Genomic DNA, 20,648 nt, shown 5'->3' with positions numbered 1-20,648 from the left:
GAAATAAAAGAATCCTCAATCACATAGGAAATAAAAGAATCAACAACTGGGATCTCATCTTACTAAAAAGCTTTTGCACAGCAAAAAGAACCACCAACAAAATGAAGAGACAATTCACAGAGGGGGAAAACATTTATACCAGTTGTTCCTCAGATAAAGGACTAATATCTAGAACATATAAAGAACTCAAAAAAATTAGACCCCGTAAATTTAAAGATCCAATCCAAAAATGGGCATCTGAAATGAACAGACACTTCTCAGATGAGAAAGTAGAAATGGCAAATAAATATATGAAAAAATATTCAGCATCACTAGTCATTTGAGAGATGCACATTAAAGCAACACTGAGATTCTATCTCACTCCAGGAAGAATGGCTATCATCAAGAAATCAACCAATAATAAATCCTGGCAGGGCTGTGGGTGGGACTATAGACTGGTGCAACCACTGTGGAAATCAGTGTGGAGATTCCTCAAAAAACTGAAAGCAGAGGTTCCATTTGTCCCAGTTGTTCTCCTTTTTGGTATTTTCCAAAAAGAATTAAAAGCATCATACCACAGCAATACACGCACACCCATGCTTACAGGAGCACACTTTGCAATAGCTAAATCTTGGCAAAAGACCAAATGCCCATCAACCAATGAATGAATAAAGATGTAGTGTTTTTTTTATACAATTCAGTACTATTCAGCCATAAAGAAGGATAAACTTGAGACATTTCTAGGTAAATAGATGCACCTTGAGACCATACTCTTAAGTGAAATAAATCAGACACACCTGTTGAAATATTGCATCGTTTCTCTGGTGTGAGAAGCCAAAAGTGTAAATAAGGACCAAAATGTGTAACAGATATTGTGAAACAGACAGAAAATGTTCAAATGAGAAGAGGAATAAAGGAGGGAGGAGGGGGAAAGAAAGGAAGGGAACATGAAAAAAGAGAGTAGAAGGAAAATGGAAAAAAAGCTTTTGTAAATAAAGAGGGAAAAAGGTGTTGGAGGGAGGAAAAGGGGGAAAAAAAGAAGAACCAAGATAATATCATGCACAGGTACAAGTTCCATATGACGAAAGTTATCAATATGTGTATCTAAAATATATCAATAAAGTTAATTTTTTAAAAAGATCTGTTAATAAGTTCTACTGGCAAAAATGAAAAAATTTAGTCTCATTAAAGAGGAGAGATAGGGTTGAGGATTTGAAGAAAATAATGAAGGATTAGAAAAGGAATCAAAGGAAACAGGAGAGACATCTGGCCAAATCTTAAAGGGAATCTAGACTGTGGAAAAGGTAGGTGAAGTTAAAAATCATAGCATCACCAAACAAATGGGGAGGTCAAGGAAATAAAATTGTAAATGAAGAAAGCTGCAAGGGTAAGCGATAAACAGAGACTAAGACTTGAAAGTCTTATACTTCAACATGATGACAATATTCAAGTTGTGGACATCAGTGCTGGTTATAGAAATAAAAGTAAAATAATTAGTTTTGAAAAGTATGAAGCTGGGGATTTGGCTCAGTGGTGCCACCACCTGCCTCGCAAGCACAAAGTCCCGAGTTTGATCCCCGATACCATAAAGGAAAAAAAAAAAAGGTAGTACATGAGTCATCCACTTGGACACTAAAGATAGCTAATATGATGAGCAGATTTAGGAGAGAAAGAAAAATATGGCAAATTACTTCATAAATATATAGGAAAAGCCCAAGTTATGAGAGGTCAATGTCAAAAAGTAAAGGGTCAGTAAACCTTAATATTAAGGTACCAAGGACTATGTTCCAGTGAAACCAGTTATTCTAGTGCTTACTAATTTACACATCTTATGTAATCCCATTTTTCAAAAAAAAAATTTGAACTTAAATAAATATATATATGTAATTTTCCCATATATAATATTTTCCCATCCTATCAATACAACAAAAGATAAAATGATACCAAAAAAAAAAGAATAAGTGAATCAAAAGATATTTATGGACTAAACTATTTGTTTTTGCTTTCTCATGGCCTGAAGCATGTACTATTAACTAGTAGTGCAAGCCACTAGAAGTAGAGAAAGATACTCACTGTGAAGAAAGTACATAATCAGGAAATTCATTCAAGAAATTCTCGACTCTCTTTTAACCACTTAATTCTTGTGAATATAAATATCCTTCGGGTACTTCTTTATACAATGTCAGGTAGAAGTTAGAAAGCATTTCCTTTCTCCTGTCAAAGAAACAGCCACATTACAAAGCAGTAAAGAAAATATATAAAATACCATTTTAAAATATCATCCAACCCATCAATAACCTGAAATTCATAAGAACCTTTCTTAAAAAGCTTTCAACTGATAGACTTCACCCTAGAATTCTCACCCTTTTTTTTTTTTTTTTTTTTTTTTTTTTTTGGTGCCGGGCATCAAACTTGGGTCCTTGCGCTTGCACAGCAGGCAGGAAAACCACTGAGCTAAATCCCTGGCCCTCACTTTCTTTTAAACATCATACCTCTATGGAATTTACCCTAGAGAGTAAATAGTGCTGATGACCCATTATTCTTTGGCTGTTGTCCAATTCTTCCTACTCTTAATAGAAGTCAAAACATTTTTTAGTTATTATAATAAAGTAAACATAAACATCTTTAAGTAGCCAAATAATTCCAGATTTGATCATCTTTCAGTAAAAATATCAAGGAAAGATTCATCTGATCCTAATATGTAAATAACTGAAATCACATAATGTTACTAATGGAAGAAATCGTAAGAGTCCACATAGTACAAGAGTCTTGTACAGAAACAGTAAGTGAGGCTCAGATACAGAGAAAGTGAATCTTACAATAGGATACAAGATCAATTAGGATTTGATCTAAGTCTTCCAATCTCAGGTACAATTTTCTTACATATAGTCTCTTAATTTGCACAAACTATTAGACATTTTATATGTGGAATATGTAGATAATTCTAGAGAGAAAAAACTTAAATTTGAACCCAACATTCAATATTCAAAAAACAAAATACAATGATTTAAATACCAAATAACTGAAGAAGATGTACAAGGAGGTAATGAAGTCTTGTGAATGTTATACTGGTTTGGCAACTTGCATAAAATGGTTTTTTTCCTAGTCATCTCCTTTGGCAGCCTCAAAGTGGGAAAGGTAACCTAGAGCCCAACACAAATATGTTAGTCCCTGAGATCAGCCTGTTTAATACAGCATTCTTGGACAATAAACCTCTGAAAAAATAATCATACCTCAGCTCCTCACTTAGTTATTCTGATAAAAAGTTGCTTTTTGTAATTAAATTACATTTTATGTACACTTGTTTTTCTTGAATATGCAGCTAATTATCTCCTAATTAATGTTCTTATCAATTTGTAGTAATTTCGTAGGAAACTACTGTAACCTACAGTATTGTGAGAAAATGACTCAACCACCAGACCTGGCTGTGTATACCAGCTTTAATCATATATGCAAAATTATGTGGCGAACTTAATCCTTCTTTTCCTTTTGGTTAAGAGCAGGTGTAAATTTATGTGGAGAAGGGCCAGGGATTTAGCTCAGTAGTTTTGCCGCCTGCTGTGCAAGCACAAGGACCCAAGTTCAATCCCCAGTACCAAAAAAAAAAAAAAAGAAAAGAAATGTATTCCTTTTGGGGCCAGAGATTTAGCTCAGTGGTTCTGGCACCCGAGCGCAAATGCAAGGTCCTGAGTTAGATCCCCGGTACCGAAAAAAAAAGAAATTTATGTGGAGGACCAAAATATACAGTTATTTAAATGATACAAGTAATTTTATTTTAAATTATCCTTATGACTGAGTAAAGTATCTACTTAACATTGCATGTACAAACATGATTCAAAAGAGACAAACAGCTAGCTGGATAGAAACGTACCACTTTAAGGAGATCTTTTTCAAATGGGAAGGGGAAACACAAGAGATGGAGGGGGGAGGGAAGTAAGGGGAAAACGATTTTAAAAAGAGAGAAGCAAAGAAAGAAATGGAAATAGAGCTTTTTCAAATGGGAAGGTGATCAAGAGTTGGAGGAAGCAGGGAGGGATAGAAGGGGAAGGAGACAAAAAAGAATCAAAATGTGTTATGTGTATGTATAAAATTCCTATGATAAATGCAGTTATTATGAACTGCAAACATGTAGTAATAAAAATACATAATAAAAAAATAACAAAAAAGATGAGAACTCTAATTATAGATGTCTTCAATTTTACATGGAACCTAGAGCCTTTAGTTTTCAAGACTATGCAGTTTGTGCAGAGAAAATTCTCAATCCATAAAAAATTAATAGAAATTGGTACAGAGACCTCAAGTAAAGCCAAAATCTTCAAAAATCAATGTTCTCAGCAAGAATGGGTAAGCAGGAAAAAAAAAAAACTTACCCCCAGTGAAAGAGTATGTAAAGTCTCTCTCTTTCTCAACTCCAGGCTAGAAAAAAAAAGAGAGAAGAAAAAAAATTATTTCTATTTAGAAGGAACCATATCTTAAGCACATGAGTTCTGAATTCAAATCTACACTAAATAAGTAGGCCAGAAAAAATAGAAACCAAAGAAATTCAGTGAAAGTGGTCCCATTGTGGTGGCCCATGCCTATAATCCCAGCACTGTAGGAGGCTGAGACAGGATGATTGCAAGTTTGAGCCCTGCCTGGGCAACTTACTGACATAGACCCAGTCTGAAAATAAAAAGCAAAAATGGGCTGGGGATGTAGCACAGTGTGAATGCTCTGGGTTCAATTCAGTACCACAATAAAAAGTGGTCTCCAGATTTGTAATACATGAAATACAAGAAAGAAGCAAATACAAATTCTTGTTAAATTCTCCTAAAGGAGGAGAGACTCATCATGAGATTTCCACAGACTGTAGATCAACTATCTATGAAAGAATGACAAAACATATTAAACATTCATGGACATAAGCTCATATGACTGAGAATCATACAAAACAATAAACAAAAGATCCCTCAAAGACTCAATATTAGGGGCTGGGGATTTAGCTCAGTGGTTTCGTCGCACGAGGACCTGAGTTTGATCCCTGGTACCAAAAAAAAAAAAAAAAAAGACTCAATATATTAGATTTTTCTGATACTAATCTTGAAAGAACTATGAAACACAAACAAAGAACACAACAAAAGGCAGAACTTAAGAACCACCAAATAAAATTTTAGAAGTTAAAAAATAATTACTGAAATTTGAACAGGTTAAATTAAAGATTAAATTCAGCTGCATAGAAAATAAGTAAACTATAAAATAGAAGAAAATTACAAAACATACAGAAAGAGAAATAACTTTAAAATGTAAAGCAATGTTGCTACGGTTTGAATTGGGTGGTGTCTCCCAAAGGCCCATATGATAAAGAACTGGTCCGTAGGGTGGTGCTATTGGAAGGCAGTAGAACAATGGAAAGATAAGGCCTAATGGGAGATCCTGAAGGTCATTGGGGGCATTCCTCTGAAGGAAACTATGGGAACTCATTCTCTTTTTGCCTCACTCTTTGCTTCCTGACTCATGAGGGCAGTGGTTCACTCTACCACTTGCTCCTGCCATAATGTGCTGCCTCATCAGAAGCCCAAAGAATGGAGCCACTTGATGTTGGACTGGAAGCTCCAGAAATGTAAGGCCCAAAAAAGCTTTTCTTTTTATAAATTCATTCCCTCAGGTATTTCATTATAGCGATAGAAAGCTAATGCAAATGTTAAAGAAAATAGAAGAATGATAAGGTCTAATATACATCTGATAAAAGAACCAGAAGGACAGTAAAAAGATGGAGGTAAATATTCCAAAAGGTAATAAATTCAAATTCCCCAGAATTGAAGAAAGGACATTTTTTTCTCAGATTTAGGAAGCATAACAAATATTGAGACAGAAATAAATACAAGTATAAACCTAAGTATATCATAGTGAAGGTGGTAGGTTGAATGGCAGATCCACAAAAAGATATGCACACGTCCTAATCTCTGGAATTTATGAATGTGACCTTATTTGGAGAAAAACTCTGCAGATATAATCAAGCTAAGGACCTCAAGATGAAGTATACATAACAGATATGCTTATAAGAGTAAGGAAGAGGGAGATCTGAGATAAAGACACATGAGAAGGCCATGAGAAAACCCTCATGGAGATGGAGGCAGAGACTGGGGTTATGCTGCCACAAATTAAAAAAGATCTTGTTAAAAGAGCAGAAGTGTTAACAGAGAGCACAACTTTAAAAAAACAAAAAAACTCCTTTTTTAATAGAGGAAGAAAAGTAGAACACACATAATCTTCTGAAAGGTTTCCTTGTTCTATTTTTTGGAAAGAAAAATAAAAAGGAAAATTGGTGCTCTGGCAAGCGGTTGTAGTCCCAGCTACTCCTCAGGAGACTGAGGCAAGAGTAACACTTCAGTCCAGGAGCTCAGGGCCAGACTAGAAAACATAATGAGACTGTATTTAAAAAAAAAAAAAAAGAAAAGAAAAAGAATGCTCAAGAAGAGAGGAAGAGGAAGAAGTAATATTTAAAATAGACACATTTTTGCTGGAGATGTAGCTAAGTGGTACAGTGCTTGGCTAACATATACAGGTCTTTGATTTCCAGCACCATAAAAAATTTTAAAATGAAAATGTAAAAAAAATTAAATAGTAATGTTACAATACTTGAACCAAAATGTAAAATAATGTTTGAGGACTAAGGACAACAACTGAGGTAAAAGGAAAATTTCCAAATCTTTATTTACCTCCGTTCTTTTATTATGCAGATGAACTTGCAAACTTTTCTTTCTCCTGACTTTTTTTTCTCCTGAAAACTCAGAGGATTTTTCTTCTCTACATATGAATACTGAGGCTTCATACCTAAATCACACAGAATTTAGAAAAAATCCTGAATCTTTTTCTTCTTTTCAGCTTTTAATTATGGAAACTTTCAAACATATACAAAAGTAGACAGAATAATATGATGTTCTTTTCATGTACCCATCACTCAGCTTCAACAATGGCAATCCTATTCCATCTACACCCTTATCCCTGATACTGCCTTTATTATTCTGGAATGAGTTCCAGGGTCATATAATTTTATCTGTGAAGATTTTAAATCTTTTTAAGGCTTTTTTCTTTAAAAAATATTTTAAACACCATTATAATACCAAAAAGAGACATTGCTTAATATCATCACATATATAATCAGTGTTGACATTTCCAATTTTCTTTTAAGTGTCATAAAATGTCTCAACACTATTTTTTTTTTATAGAAATAATAAGTGAAGGGCTGGGGATTTAGCTCAATGGTTCCAGCACCTGCCTTGCAAGGGCAAGGTCCCAAGTTCAATCCCCAGTACCAGAAAAAAACAAAAAACAAAAAAAAAACAAGAATTGCTTTATGGGCCAGGGATTTAGCTCAGTGGTTTCGCCGCCTGCTGCGCAAGTGCAAGGACCCGAGTTCGATCCCTGGTACAAAAAAAAAAAAAAAGTTCCAAAAAAAAATAGAAATAATAAGTGGTTATATTGATGTATTTTCTTTCTTTCCCAATTCACCGCAATAAACAGTCAAATAAAACAAAAACAAATTAAATAAGATTATAACAATCAGAACTATTTCTCAATTGTGAAATGTCAGAAATAGAAAACAAATAGTATTTTCCAAGAAGTCTACCAATGAGTGTTTCATCTTACTTTTTAGATGGTAAGATAGAATCAAAGAGGCACTCAATGGATGACTGTGAAGAAATATGACAAATTATTTAGCATATACAGTATACCTAAAATTATATATATTGTAACATATACATATTGTAACATATCAGGATTCAATAAAGTTCCCATTTCACAGTTGGTTGATATATCTTTTAAATCTCTTTTCATCCTTAGCTCCTCCTTCCTTTTTTTTGGTACCGGGGATCAAACTCAGGACCTTGCACTTGTGAGGCAGAAGCGATGCCACTGAGCTAAATTTCCAGCCCTCCTTCCATTTATTATTTATTTACTATTTATTATTACTATTAACACCACCACCACCACCACCACCACCACTACTACTACTACTATAGTATAGTGTTATTATATATTATAGTATAGTGTTATTACCAGGTCATTTGTCCTATAGATTTTCCAGTCTGAGTTTTGTGAATAGTTTCACTATGATTGTTAAGTTTCTAAAGATTTGATCACATCAGCATTCAGTTTTTCTAAGGGGAGTGCAAAACTACTTTGTTTTTGTGGTAGTGTTTCTCCAGCAAGAAGCATATGATGTCTAGTTGGTTTTCCATATCGTTTTGAAAACAGGATTTAAATATATTTGCTGTAAACTATACAATAATCACATGAATATGATTAATCTGAATCAAATTAGAAAAGAGCAGACCTATACTCTTGAAAATTGCATACTTTACTTCAGATAATCCAGAGCAGACTAAATTTCAAGGTCAACCTTAAAATTATTTTTGGACTTCTGGGACCCTGTAAACTAGGAATGATTATCAATGAATTAGATCCCAAACTTGTCTTTGAGAATTGGAATCACTGGGGAGCTTCAAAAAATATTAATACCTATGTCTTATTCCTAAACATTGTGTTTTAATTGTTTGGAGGTGTGGCCAAATATTTGGAGGGGTTTTTTTAAATACCCAAGTAACTCTAACATGCAGACAAGTTAGGAACCACTATAGTTTATTCCTATCCAGAATGCATGTACATCAACGGGACTGTAGCTCATATTTTAGAGTAATATCTTATTATCCTTTATGGTATGCAAAACTAAAAGTTCTTTAGCAAAAATATCCCCTTTTAAAGCAATCTTCTATGCAAAGACTGCTGAGGTAATACATTGGAGATAATGACTAGATCATATATATAACAGCTTTAAGTCCTGACCCAAATTGTGAAAAAAGGAAAATTTTTATCATATACCCCACTCCCCTTCCTTGGCAGACACCTTGTCTTTTTGATACTGTATCCCTTTCAAATAGAAGCCCCAAAATTCCTACCTTCATCTTACTCTTAGCCCCCCCTAAAGCTGCCCTATGATTAGTCCCCTTTATAGTCCTTCAGGCTCAAAGGCGATCACTTTCAACAATTTTGACTATGACCCACGGGCTAAAATAGATTTTCTTTTGTACAGAGGGGGGAAGGGGAACAGAGAGAGGGACAAAGGAAAGGAGGTAAAGGGCAGATGTGATGTGACAGACAGAAAGAAAAAGAAAATATAACAGAAACTATTTCACAAAACAATACTTATGTGAAAAACACTCTAATGTCTTTAATTTTATTCTAATCTATTTCCTTCAAAAAGAAAAAAACTAAGGGCTGGGGATTTAGCTCAGTGGTTCTGTCGCCTGTCTGGTAAGTGCAAGGTCCCGAGTTAGAGTCCCTGGACCAAAAAAAAAAAAAAAAAAAATTACCAAAACTACATAAACAAAAAGCAAAACCTAGTAATGACCTTCTAACTGACTTTGTCACCCATTAATGGGACACAACTTAGAGTTGACTCTTACTTTATCTCCTCTACCCTCTTCCTGCATATTCCTACTGAAATTGAGACTTTCTATTTCTGGTTAAATCATGGGTTTCACTCTACTACATGGTTTTTGAAATTTCATCTTTTAAAAAAAGAGTGTAAGTGTGCTTTAAAATTTTGAGCTGCTTCAAACATTCGACATAATAGGGATTATTTGATATAAATAATGAATAAGTCAAAATATACTAGTCCTAGGGGTCGGGGATTTAGCTCAGTGGCACTGAGCCTGCCTCACAAGCACAAGGTCCTGAGTTCGATCCCCAGTACCAAAAAATTAAAATACTAGTCCTGTATCCCATTCCTTTGGGCCATGCGTCTCCCAAGGTACTAACCTATTTTGATCCATGCAAATGAAAGGAAAAAGGACACTCCCAAAACCTTCCACTTGTTCCTAGATAACTAATTTTATTGCTGTCTTTTAGAAATAATTGCCTTGCTTTTTGTCATCTAACAAACAGAAGCAGTACTAGAAATTTTAAGTTAAATAAAATGGACACACAAACTCATGATAAGTAGAAGAGATTTCAATTTAAGTGCCTCTTCAGCTATAACACACAGGTAATTTCCAACTTTACCAACTAGTAAGGCTACTATATAGTTGGAAAAAGATAAAGTGAGATAAGCCCTGAATGTTTTCTCAAAGGCTTTTTTTTCCAATAAGCTTTCTTTTCTTCAGTCTTTTATAAATGTTAAAAATAAAAATTGAGTATTTATCCTAGCCATATATGAAATGCTAGAGCTTCTTTTATAACTAACAAAAAGCAACCAAGTGATACACAAGAAAGAGCTACCAAAATATTTAAATAGTTTAATTTCATGGAAACCACAAACCCAGGCCAAGTTGGAGAACACTTTTTGTTTCCTTCCTAAATTCTTTTTAAGACAAACTTACATATACATGGTTAATCACTTTCCTCTACTTGGAATCCTGTGACAGTTTATAGGGTTCCATGTGGCAGTGACAGAGTAAGAAAAAGTGAAAGAATGGCTACTGAAGAGTTAAACTATGTTCCTAAAAGAATGGCCACGTAGATGTATGGTCCTATACACACTGTATATTATGAGAACACATAATTTATATTTTAGGCACTCTTAAACTCGCAAAAGCGTAACTCAATAAAATAAGTTCAGAATTTTTAATGCGAGAGCTCAGGGGCTAAAAGAAACCGAGGGAGGGAAACTGCAAGCTGCTGGCGGCGGGACAAGCAGGACCAGGGCTCACAGAGACCTTACAGGTGAGTACTTGCAAATGACCAAGTGTCAGAGTACTGCTGCAGCCCCTCCCCCCAAAGAGCCTACAAGGCAGGTTCACAGCGGGGAGCATCTGGAGGCGTCCCAGCCCCACGCAAGAGCCTGCAAAGCGGAGGGCGTCCCACCGCCCCAGTAATCCCAACGATGATAAAAAGCAGCCATTAGGTAAAGACAAGTGCTAAATGACTCATTAGGTTCTGCATGGTAGAGGTCACCTACAACATTAAGAGGAGCCACTTGGGTGGTAGGTTCAGCAAGATGTCCTTAGAATGAAAACAGGAAAAGAAACTGAAGAAAGCTAGAGGAATATTCTTTGAAGGAGTCTTGTGTAAAGGGAAAGAGAAATAAGGTAGCAGCTAAAGGAAAAAATGAAGTCATGGGGGTTTATGGCAAAAATAGAGTTATTTTCACTGAAGAGTGTCTATGTAGGCTATATCTTCCTATAGTAGTTTCCTCTGTTTCAGTTCATACCCTACCTCCTCCACAGGCCATCCCCCCTTTTCCCTTGTAAATGCCCGTTAATAACTGCAGAACACAACTCCACTGCATCTACTGCCATTAATGAACATTCAAACATTAATCTCCCCCACTTATCCTATCTAACAAATACTGCGTGAAACTCCACCTCACGCAAGAACTTATGCTATGAAGATTCCCAGCCATGCATTCATGAGGCAAAAGACTCTGGGAAGAAAGTAGACATGTAAACAAGTAAATCATTCTTAAAATGAAAATAAGCTACTAGAGACCTATGCTGAAGGAACAGAGAAGTCTCCAATCACTAAGTCAGTCACCCTTCTAGAACCACCACCATTTCTGCGGGGCTCACCATCAGTCATCCTACTCTGGCCCCTCACTGTTCCCCTCCAGAACCTTCCTTCAGCGAGTTCCATTAATTCTCTACTTCGTTCTACAACCACTTCGCATTCTCCACGCTCAACCTTCCAGGCTCTTTCACCCCCTCAGCAAGTCTTGCCTTTCCCTCTGCTGCCCCTCAGAGTCCCACCAACCAACCTCCTGGGCCCCTCAGGATGCCCCTCACAGGACTAGGACTTGCACTCCCCTAGCCGGCTGGTCCTTTCCCTGACAACTTAGGCCTCTACCAAGGTAAAGACTTGGCCCAGCCGCCTTCCCGTGCTCCTGCTCGGCGCGGCCCCCACTCCGAGGTCACCTGACTGAACCCAACGCTCCGCCCACCAAGGAGCCCATTGGGTGTGTGTGAGGAACCCTGCCACTGCCCAGGATACTGGACCGTGGCTGATTTCCCAGCCAACTAGGCGCCCACTGGAAAGCGCTGCAGCCGCGCTGACTGCCATACCTCAAAAGGACCTGTGACCTCACCCTGCCAGCCGGCCGGAGCAATGCGGGCCCTGTACAAGAGTGGGCGGGTGCCTTCGAGTGCTGTCCTCCCCCAAGCTGCCTCCTGGATTTCTCCCTCTGTCCTACCAGCTCTTTCCTGCAGCTCTGTTTTGTTCTTTCTTCGAAGCTCTGTTCCGCCGTAGCCAGACCCCACTTCAGTGTTGTCTTGTATCCATCCTTTGAATATCTGCGCCCTCCTGTTTCTAAGGCATTTCAAGCTTCCTGTTTTCTGCTCCTCAATAATGGACAAGAACTCAGCTGCCTTTCGTCACAATTCTTTGCTGAAAATTCTTTGCGTCCTGCAGATGAAATAATGTTGGCAAAAGAAAAGACAGGAAGTGATATTTCCTAGCTTTTCTCAAGTATTATGTCCCTAAAAGTTGCATAAGTCCAGTACACTAAACTTGTAAATGACCTGTCAAGTGAAAAACATTTTGAAAATATTATCCAAAAAAACCCCACAACTGGGCAGGGGATTTAGCTCAGTGGTTCCGCCGCCTGCCTTGCAAGCTCAAGGTCCTGAGTTCGATCCCCAGTACCAAAAAAAAAAACACAAAAAAGTCTCACAACTTAAAATATCTTTTAAAATAAGCATATCAGTAAATTTGTTCATGTGGATTAATGAAACCTGAATTCTACATAAATTACATTGGGAGCAATGGCGTAGGCTTCAAAGATGAATCAATCCAATTCGTATTCTATCTTTATTACACTAAGTTACTTATGCTTTCTGAGTCAGTTTTCTCATTTTTCCAGGGTTGTAAGAATTCAGTGTATATGTGGTGCTTAGTAAATGTTGCAATGTTTATTTTTCTTCAATGATACTACCAGCTCATCTATATCATTTATATCTTGTAAACTTTTAGGGTTTTAAAAATTATTTTTAAATGAACAACTCACAATTGTATATATTTATGAGGTAAAATGTGTTGCTTTAATATGTGTACACACTATGGAATGATTAAATGAAACTTATTGACATATCCATGGTCTCACTTATCACAAATCTTCAGCAGTTGCAGTTTTTCCTACAAAATCTATTCATGAGTTAGTTTGTTATTAGTTTCACAGACCTCCCTCCAAAAGTACTAAAGGTATATTAGGTAGGATTAGGTTATTTAGTAGTGTTAAATCTCCACTAATGATATAAGCAAGACAGAATTTTCTCACTCACATTTAAGAGCTTGAAGGAAATCATTCTGGGGCTGATTATGTGCCAAAGTTTCAGGGACATAGGCTTCTATTTCATCCCAGAAGTATTTCATCCCAGTAATGTGTAAGTGTGGTATATCAGAGTTCTCAAAAACCCTCTAAAGATTTTCAGAGTGTGCCTCATAGATCCTCTCTTCCAAGCAATAGTACTTCTAAGAAGCTTAAAGACTTTGTCTTTTAGCAGAGGCCCTGCATAAAAAAAGACATATCTCAAACAGATTTGTGGGTACAGCTTTTGTCTCATTTACTGAAACCCAACAGGATTCAAAAAAGACTCACAAATTTTTAAAGAGAACTGTATTGCTAAAAACACTGCCAGCTTGGACTGAAATCAAGAAAGTGCAAAAAGAAAGAGGGCTTTGGACCACCACATTTCTACCAGCAGGAAGCCGGCTCAGAAAATTATTTAGGTGCAGATATGTGGTACCTTACATGAAAGGAAGATGACTTAGAGGATGAAACCAAGAGACCAGAAGATGAAACCACCATGGATAATTATTCTGAAGCTCAGAATATGGAGTTGAAAACCTTTATATAAGTGATTCCTCAAAAAACTAAAACTACAGGTTCCATTTCACCCAGATATTCTTCTGCGTATCTTCCCAAAAGAGTTAAAAGCATTATACTACAGTGATATACGCACACTCAAGTTTATAGCAACACAATTTGTAATAGCTAAATCTTGGAACAACCCATATGCCCATCAACAGATGAATGGATAAAGAAAATGTGGTTTGCATATACAATGGAGTACTACTCTGCCATAAAGAAGGATAAACATGAGACATTTTTAGCCAAATGGATGCATCTTGAGAACATAATTAAATTAAGTGAAATAAATTAGTCATATGTGTTTAAATATCACATTGTTTCTCTTGTATGAGACTCCCAAAGGATAAATAAGGACCGAAATGGAGGCTAGATATTGGGAAGTAAGAAGAAAATGTTCAAATGGGAAGGTAAAGAAGGGAGGGAGTAAGGGAAGGAAGGCAACAGGAATTAAAAAATAAAAAAGAATGGAAGAAAAAAAATAGAAACAAAGTTTTGTAAATGGAGAGGGGAAGAAGGGTTGAAAGGAAGACGGGAATGGAAAAAAAAGAATTAAGATATATTATGTAAAGGTACAATTCCCTCTGATGAATGTGATCATTATGTATGTCAAAAGTACATTAATAACATTAATTTTTTAAAAATCTGTATCTAAGTTGTTTTCAGAACTGCTATGATCACTGACTTGTAGAAGAACTATAAATAATTTGCAGGTAGAAGATGGACAGTGGTGGTTTTTAAATATATACACAAATACTTGTTACTGTTCCCTGGGGGAAAGATAGCCTCTTTAAAAACAATGCTGCCAGGGGCCGGGGATTTAGCTCAGTGGTTCCGGCGCCTGCCTTGCAAGCGCAAGGTCCCAAGTTCGATCCCCAGTACCAAAAAAAACAAAAAAAACAATGCTGGGAAAAAAAGAAAAAAAAAAAACAATGCTGGGAAAACTGCCTATCCACATGCCAAAGATTGAACCTAGACCCATATCTCTCACTATGAACTAAACTAAAATAGAAATGGTCAAAGATCTAAATATTAAACAGAAACAGTCTGTTGGAAGACAAAATAGATAAAACTCTTGAAGACATGGGCATAGGCAAAGATTCTCAGGACAGAAACCTGGTTACACAAGAAATAAGATCAAGAATCAACAAATGGGATCAAATCAATTTTTTTTTTTTTTGAGGCAGGTTCTCACTATGTAGTTCAGGCTGGCCTTGAATTCACTATGTAGTCCAGGCTGACTTTGAACTCACCAATCTTCTTGCCTCAGCCACTCAGTGCTGGGATTACGCATGTGTCACCATGCCCGGCCACATCAATTTAAAAAGCTTCTGCAAAGCAAAGGAAAACCACCAACAGAAGAAAGAGAAAACTTAGAGAATGGAAGAAAAAATTTACCAGCCACTCCACGGCAAAGGACAAATACCTAGAATAGATAAAGAACTCAAAGAAATTGTATGTCACAAATTTAAAGACCCAATCAAAAACATGGGCAACTAAAATGAATAGACCCTTCTCAGATGAAGAAGTACAAATGGCCATGAAAAAATGTTCAACATCATTGGCCATTTGATAAATGCAAATTAAATCAAAACTGAGATTCTATCTCCAGAAAGAATGGCTATCATCAAGAAACCAAACAATAACAAATTCTGGAGAGGCTGTGGGGAATGAGGAATGGGGAAATAATCCTTCTTAATTGTTGGTATAAACTAGTACAACCACTATGGAAATCAGTATGGAAATTCCTCAAAAAAGCTAAAAATAGAAATTCCATTTGGCCCAGCTCTTCCCCTTCTATGTATCTTCCCAAAAGAGTTAATGACATCATAGTACTATTTTTTTTGCCTGTTAGTCTGGCTGTTAAACAGTATTTATGATAATTAACATGATAAAGATTTATGAAATGAATCAGATGCTGGCAAAAAATACTTGCTCCTATAAAAAATAACCACAAACTCGGTGGTTTAAACAGCACAAATTTATTAGCTTACATTTCTGGACATCCAAAGTCCAAAATAGGCCTTATGGAGCTAAAAATCAAGGCTGAAACCCTTCTGGAGGCTGTAGAAAGGAATTAATTCCTTGTTTCTTCCAACTTTACAAGCTATATGCATTCCTTGATTTATGATTTTATCACCCTGATCTGCTTTTGTTGTCACATTTCCTACTGTGACTCTCACTGTTAACTCTGACCTATGAGGATATTTGTGATTAGTTTGAGCCTTCTCTGACAATCCAGGATAATTTATCTCAAGATTATTAAGGACATCAGTTATTCCAGGTGTGGTAACATTCAGATTCCTGGAATTAGGAGGTGGGTATCTTTGGAGGACAATGATTTTGTCCACAACGCTCCTCCCTTCTAGATGTGGCATCTATTCCCATCCCTTGACATGTTGGTTAGATTCAGTGAGCTACTTATAATGAATAGAGTACAAGAGTAATAGTGTGATACTTACAAAGCTAAGCCATGAAAAACGTTGTAGCTTCCTCCTTGATCTCCATTAGACACTCATTCTAAAAGAAACCAGCCAACATGTAATGCAAACACTCAAGCAGTCTTATGAAGATATTAAAGTGGTGAGGAACTAAAGCCTATTCCCAATGGCCAGCAAAGAATTGATGTCACCTGCCAAAAGTCATGTAACATTTTGGAGAAAGATCCTCCAGCCCTTCTGTGCCTTCAGTTTACTTCCATCCTACTCAATAATTTGACCTCACCCACAATAGACTCTGAGCCACAACCAACCAAATAAGCCATTTCTGAATTCCTGACCACAGAAACTGCACAATAATGTTCACTGTTTTAAGCTGCTAAATTATGGGGTGATGTTATGCAGCTATAGATAACTAATCCAATCCCCACATCACGCCTTGATCCATGATATCTGCTTAACTTCTATTATGTCTACATTCTAGCTTGCAGAAGGAAGGAAAAAGACAACAAAGTCACAGTGATAAGAGCAATACTATACTGTTAGACAAGTCCTTGCCTTGCCTCCATGTTGTTGTTTTTTTCCACCGTTAAGTTTTGTTCCAGAAATGTAACAGTTTGTGATCCTGCCCAGTGTATCAAAATGTTTTTTAACTGTTTGAACTTCCTGCCCTCTCAGGAATGTTGTTATCTCTGCCCCTAGGGAATGTTGTTAAACTCTGCCCCTTTACAAGAATGTTCTGTAACTCTGCCCCTCTGCTTCAGTGAGCATGCCTACCCTGTAGATCCCTATATAAGGAGGCTCTCATTTCTGGTAGGGTTTCAGGCTTCAAGTATGAACTCCTCTGAGCCTGCCAGCATAATAAAAGGTTTTTTCCCCTTCTTCAAGTGACCATTGGATTCTCAAGTCTTCAAATTTCCATAGCCTTGACCCAGAGCTGTAATACTGAACTGTAACACCTGGCTATAGGACTGAGCTGTTCCGCTTTGCCACAACAGTTCTTCCCTTAAAAGGCATTACTGAAAATTGCATGCACCTCTTTCATTTACATCTCATTGCCTGAGATGGGGATGGCACATCTATCTGCAAGAGACTAAGTGAGAAGGATAAAATAGATACATGGGTACAATTATAAATGAACCCATCACGATGAAGATTATATCTATGTAATCTGTCACAATAGTGACTGCATCAGGAAAAGCAGAGCCCAGGCTACACCCATAAACATTTTTCCTTTTTCTTAACCAGCTATTTCCATTGGCCATCAAAGTGATGGTTGTACACCCATCACTCTGACCTGTCCAAGGAATCATGCCAATTACATATGGGTCACTGGAAAATCCTACTATTAGGCAAAACACAATTAATTGTGAAACATTTTGCTTACAAAATTCTTTTCAGAGACAATGCTAAAGAATTATTAGTGGACTTTTTACCTAAAGACTCTTTTAAGTTTTCTAAATGCTCCTTTCTATGTGCATTCTTTAGTATTTTGCCAGAAAATATATAGCTGGTAAAAAGTTTTTCCTCTAGGCAAAGGTTTGGAAGGATGTCACCATAACATTAATAGCTGCAAGGAAGTTAGTTGTGTTCCTGACCTCTTAATTTTCCTTTCACATACAAACCATTCTTAGCCACATAGTGGAGTTTTACATTTTTATTTAATAATATACTTAATTCTAATCATAAGCTTCTAAAACTTCCTACTTGCATGCTGAAGTCAAACTAAACAGATCAGAATATATATTTCCAAAATTTTACTGGTACAAAATTACATAGAAATTATTTTAAAATGGTTTAGTTTACAAAGAATCTGTTATTCCATTGTATTAATGTGAAAATTGCAGTGTAATTCCTAATCTGCTTGTAATTGGCCTTTATGGACATTAGATGGCTCTGTTACTGTAGAGTTCAGACTATTGAGGCCAACAGTTAAAGGATTACAAATGTGGTTTGGTATGAGTCAAGAAAAGCAAAGTTCAGCATACACTCACTGACATTTTTCCTTTTTCTTAGAAGGCTCTCTGTTTTTACCTAAAGTCCTCCATTTTCATCCACAGACATTTAGTTATCAGTTACCAAGATGTAAATTTAAAAAACAGTGAATTCCACAAGATTTGACCATAAAAGGACTCGGTCTATGTCCACATAATTTTTTTATGTCACTGTCCATATTGGGATCAAAAATGTATATTATGTAATGAATTGAAGACTGGAGGTGAAGATAATATTATGAAGGTTCTGTAAAGCACTTCACTTCCACCCTGTCAATGCTCAGTAAATTTAAGGTCAGGTGTGGTGGTCCCTGCTTATAATCCCAACACACTGGGAAACTGAAGCAGGAGGATCACAAGTTCAATCATGGTCTGGGCATCTTAGCTACTTAGAGACCCTGTTTCAAAGAACAAAAATGGCTGGGGGCTGTACATGAAGGAAAAGGCCCTGGGCACAATCCTCACAAGTGAAAAAAATTAAATAGCCAAAAATGAAGTTATAAATTCTTACATCATATTTTCTCATCATATAGGATAGTAATGTTAATAATTAAGATTTTCTCAACTCTTCTGAATAAATTCTCTAGGTCTATTTTTTTTTCCTGCAGCTTGATATACATAGTTTTCTCAGCTGCCTGCCACATATCCTGTTAGGTGGTTATATGTTGTTGCTATTGTTGTTGTTGTTTTTCCAAAGAACTCCAATCTATTACTTTAGTTTTTCATAGGAATTTGTGACTTTGGTGACCTCAAGAAGCCCAAGAATCACTTAACTTGGAAATGATCAAAAATATTTTTAGATTCTGTGTGGGTAGATATTTGGTTTTTGGAATCTATTATCCAAAGTATGTTCTTTAGCAGTAGAATAACTCAGTTGACTTACTAACTATAAACTTTTTTCTAGGTCAGAAATATAAATATGTCATAAATCAGTTGTTCTCAAACATAAGCAGGCAGCAGAATCACCAATAGGGTTTATTAAAACAGACTGCTAGGCCTCAAACCCAGATTTTATAATTCAGTAGTCATTGTCATATGCTGTATAAAAACATTTTGGACTTGAGTCATTTGTAAGAAAATGGATGCACCTTGAAGACCATAATGTTAACTTAAATAAATTGGACACATAAGCTTAAATACCATATGGTTTCGCTTATATGAGAAACCTAAAACGTAAATAAAAAGCAAAATAAAAGATAATAGTAAAAAGGGAGATGGATCATTTTCCAGTGGGAAGGGAAGGGAGAGAAGATGAAAAAGGAATTGAGATGTGTTATAAACATGTACCAACTCTCTGTGAGGAATGTAATCATTATGTACTGCAAGCATGTAGTAATAAAAATTAAAAATTTAAGAAATAAATAAATAAAAATGTTTTGGTAATCACAGACCATATACCTAACAGTGGTCCCATAAGATTATAATAGGCCTGAAAAACTCCTATCACTCACTGACATCATAACAATCATACTGTCATGCAAGGGCCAGGGATATAGCTCAGTGGCACCATGCCTGCCTGGCAAGAGCAAGGTCCTGAGTTCAATTCCCAGTACCAAAAAAAGAAAAAGAAAGAAACCATAACGTCAAGCAATGAATTACTCACATGTAAACAAGCCTGTTGTGCTACTAATCGAAGTAAAATAACACATTCAGTTATGCAAAATATATGTGTCAATGATAATGAAAAACTGGTTTATGTACTTACTATATCATATGTTTTATTGTTAGAATATCGTCCTTCTACTTATTAAAAAAAAACTTTACTGTAAAACAGCAGCAGCCTCATACACCTCATGTTAACTGCATCTCTTGATCCCATCAAGAGGCCCCACGGAGGAATTGACCTGTACCATCTAGGTTTGTGTGTATACACTCTGATGTTTGCATAACAAAATTGCCTTGCTTGATTCTGAGAATTTAAGACTGTAGTTCTGGAATAGAGCCTGTCAGTTTTCATTTCTAATAAATTTCCAGGTGATATTAATATTGCTGGTCCCGGGACCACACTTTTGATACCCACTACCTGAAGTAAATGCTGTGGCATGTAAATGGTCCTGTAAATAATTTGTCATTAAGCCTTTATGCATTTGTGCTTCCCAAGAATAGGCTACACTGACAATCTGTTCTATTGAGATTGTACAAATTCCTAAATAATTCCCAATTTTAAAAATCAGATTCTTAGAACAGTCATATAAACTACTCATGTTGAAAATCTTACAAAGTCTAAAAAGCTCTGGATTCTAAAACCAGCTTCAGTTCCGACAGTAGTCATCATTCTGTTACATTTGGAAACCTGCTTGTCCTAAAATAATCATTTGTAAGGCAATGACACTTGTTCTTTTCACCCAAAGGAAACAGAAATAACAACACAGGAAGCACTGGACAGCCTTAGGCCAA

The 20,648-nt window shown here is 36.3% G+C and overlaps 1 protein-coding gene across 1 annotated transcript in view; it reads right to left on the bottom strand.

Moving 5' to 3' along the window:
- Positions 1–10,348, bottom strand: part of Efcab13 (EF-hand calcium binding domain 13) — a 30,808-nt gene extending 20,460 nt beyond the window's left edge. The window contains 4 exon segments of the mRNA XM_087203912.1: positions 2,053–2,193; positions 2,995–3,122; positions 6,678–6,792; positions 10,341–10,348. Of these exon segments, the coding sequence (XP_087060038.1) occupies positions 2,053–2,193; positions 2,995–3,122; positions 6,678–6,792; positions 10,341–10,348 (392 nt within the window).
- Positions 10,349–20,648: the final 10,300 nt, after the last annotated feature.

The sequence above is a fragment of the Heterocephalus glaber genome, unplaced genomic scaffold, assembly GCF_053883595.1.
Source record: "Heterocephalus glaber isolate CG9 unplaced genomic scaffold, H.glaber_assembly_v1.0 deba00001813, whole genome shotgun sequence".
NCBI classification, from domain to species: domain Eukaryota; kingdom Metazoa; phylum Chordata; class Mammalia; order Rodentia; family Bathyergidae; genus Heterocephalus; species Heterocephalus glaber.
The sequence above is the reverse complement of the archived record's forward strand: the minus strand, read 5'-3'. Positions and strand labels throughout refer to the sequence as shown.